This window comes from Phodopus roborovskii, unplaced genomic scaffold, assembly GCF_943737965.1.
Source record: "Phodopus roborovskii unplaced genomic scaffold, PHOROB, whole genome shotgun sequence".
NCBI classification, from domain to species: Eukaryota; Metazoa; Chordata; class Mammalia; order Rodentia; family Cricetidae; genus Phodopus; species Phodopus roborovskii.
In genome coordinates, this window is record NW_026126470.1 from 27,020,098 (window position 1) to 27,022,894 (window position 2,797).

The following is a 2,797-nucleotide window of genomic DNA, read 5'->3' on the forward strand; positions in this document are numbered from 1 at the left end:
GCCAAGTTTCAGTGTCAGTTTTACTGGCTGGTTTTGTGCGTTGACACAAGCTAGAGTCATCAGAGAGGAAGGAGCCTCAGCTGAGGAAATGCTTCCATGAGATCCAGCTGTAAGGCATTTTCTCAATTAGTGATCAGCAGGGGAGGGCCCAGCCCACTGTGGGTGGGGCCATCCCCCGCTGGGTCCTGGGTTCTTTTTTTTTTTTTAACTTTAAATGATGGAAACAAAAATATACCTAAAAGCGAAGCTTCTGGAAAATCCATTTGTTCTTCCCTGTCTTGTATTGTTCCTCAAACTTGACCTTGGCTTCCCTCCTCGCCTTGCGATTCAGGGCTGGGTCTCTAAAGACATCCTTGTTGACAGCAGTTTTGTCCAACGGGATGTCCACAGAGTACCTTGTGGGCATGAGGTGGTTGTAGCTATAAACTTTCACAAAAGACTTGATCTTTGATCGCTTGGCGATTTTCTTCTTGCCCATGGCAGCTGTCACTTTTCGGGGATAGCAGTCAATTCCAGCCACCAGGGCATGGCTGTAAGGGCGGTCTGAGGTGCCATCGTCAATGTTCTTCACGATGACGGCTTTGCGTCCGGAGTAGCGTCCAGCCAGGACCAGCACCACCACTTTCCCGGGTTCCATGAACTTGCCCATTTCGACAGCAAGTAGCCGTTTCCCAGCAGAAAGGAAAGAAGGCCACTTCCACTAACCTTTCACCCCGCGGAGCCGGGTCCTGGGTTCTTTAGGAGAGCAGGCTGAGCAAGCCATGGGGAGCAAGTCAGTGAGCAGCTCCCACCACGGCCTCTGCATCAGCTCCTGCCCTGCTTGAGTTCCTGTCCCGACTTCCTGCAGTGCGGGACTATGGTCTGGAAGTGTCTGGTAGCCCTGGTTAAGACGAGAACCAACTGAAACCTTGATGCCTCTGGGTGGATCTGCGCCCTCAGGCTTCCACGCCTCTCTTCCGCTCTCATTTTCTAGTGACTGCAAGTTCTTAATTTGGTGAAAATCGCTAAGTCAAAGTCTCCCATGATGTTTATTGTCTCAGTGCTGTGGAATAATCCTTCTGCACACTGTGAATATGTTCGCTCTCATTGGTTAATAAAAAAAGCTGACTTGGCCTATAGCGAGGCAGAAGAATAAGGCTAGGCGGGAAACCCAAACTGAAAACGCCACTAAAGGGCGGAGTCAGGGGCATGAAAGCCGGCTGCGAGAGGAACCAGATATGCTAGAGGACAGGTAAAGCCATGAGCGGAGTGGCAAAAATATAGATGAATAGAAGTGGGGTTATTTGAGTTGTAAGAGCTAGTTAGTAATAAGCCTGAGCTACAGGCTCAGCGTTTTTGTAATTAATATAAGGTTCTATGTGTTTGTTTGAGGCTGGGGGGGTCAGAGAAAACTCTGCCTCCATTTACATCTCACATGTCTTTCTTAAGAAGTTTTCATTCTTGAGTGAGTACAAGAGGTAGGAAGCTGGTTTCTGGGGTGCAGGTAAGAGAAACACTTCTTATGAAGAGTCCATTTGTCCAGGCTCCGTCTTAACCTGCATTTCTATTGCTATAACAGGATACCCCCAAAGGCCCTTCATCATCATCGCTGTGTCTGGTAAAGGTCTTGTGCTGGGTTAATTCACAAAGCAGAGAGACACATGGGCTGATCGGCATGAGGCAAAACCCAGAGAGCAACATTGCTTTATAACAACACAGCCCCGCGCTCTCTGTCCAGCCCCGTGGGAATTTACCATTTCCCTGGTCCTGCAAGAAACTTCCCAAATCCATCTCGAAACTGGAATCATTTCTGAAAGGCCTGCCTCCCGACACTATCATCGTGGCAATTAATTTCAACATGTCAGAGAGGCCAAACCACTTTCAAACAACAGCCGAATGGTTTCTGGTAATGTCGTCGCTTCTCCTCTGCTCTGTGGTGGAAATCCTTCATACAAACCAAAACCCAGTGTCTGTGCATACAGGCTCCCTGCTTGGGCTCTCATTCTGTGCCACTGGCTGGCTTGTCATGTCAGTCACACACTGAGGTGGCTGCTGTGGCTTACCAAGCCTCAGTGGCCAGCAGGGTGGGCCTCTGTCTACAGTGCTCTTTGGCTGTTTCAGTGACCCTTGAACTTCAGAACTGCCGTGCGCACTCGACAATCACACACTTTCTCAAACAGCAGCGCAGCTTTTACTGTAATTACATTTAATCTATGATGCAACTGCACTGATCTATTGGGGGAGGATAGGCCTTTATACCCTAGGACAGTGGGTCTCAACCTTCCTAATGCTGTGATCCTTTAACACGGTTCCTCATGCTGTGGGGACCCCCCAACCATAAAATTATTTTCTTGCTACTTCATAACTGTAATCTTGTCAGTTATGAATCATGGGTGGTTTGACCTCCAAAGGGGTGTGTTTGTCCCTCTGCCTTGGTCACCCTCGATGGCCATGGAATCCACACAGGGACCCCCCTCCAACTTTATGCCTACATTTGTGAACCCCCCCCCGTGGTCCCCCATCCAAAGTCCCCTTCAAACTTCATGCTAACAACTTGTTGGAGCCAATCATATCTAAAGTGACTTAACTGCCCTGGAAACTCCCTTCGATGCTTAAAAGGAGTCCACACTCCCCTCTCAGATCGCCACCATTTTGCCTTTGTATGGATGGACAGCCCCCGCATGCTGGAATAATAAACGCTCTTGTAGATTGCATACATGTGTGGTGGTCTTTTGTGGGACTTCTCCAGGCCCCTGACCATGGTCAGTGTTGTCAACCTAACAGGATCTAAAATCTAGATGACAAGCTTCGGGGCATG

General features: G+C 48.9%; 1 protein-coding gene across 1 annotated transcript; it reads right to left on the reverse strand.

Annotated features, from left to right (window-relative positions):
- Positions 1-227: 227 nt before the first annotated feature.
- On the reverse strand, positions 228-652 carry LOC127227504 (60S ribosomal protein L27-like). The gene has a single exon (XM_051191871.1). The coding sequence runs from the start codon at positions 647-649 to the stop codon at positions 236-238; it is 414 nt and encodes a 137-aa protein (XP_051047828.1). The 5' UTR covers positions 650-652; the 3' UTR covers positions 228-235.
- Between the last annotated feature and the right edge of the window lie 2,145 nt (positions 653-2,797).

Coding starts and splice junctions, on each gene's coding strand:
- LOC127227504 (XM_051191871.1), bottom strand. CDS start 649: ATGGGCAAGTTCATGGAACCCGGGAAAGTGGTGGTGCTGGTCCTGGCT.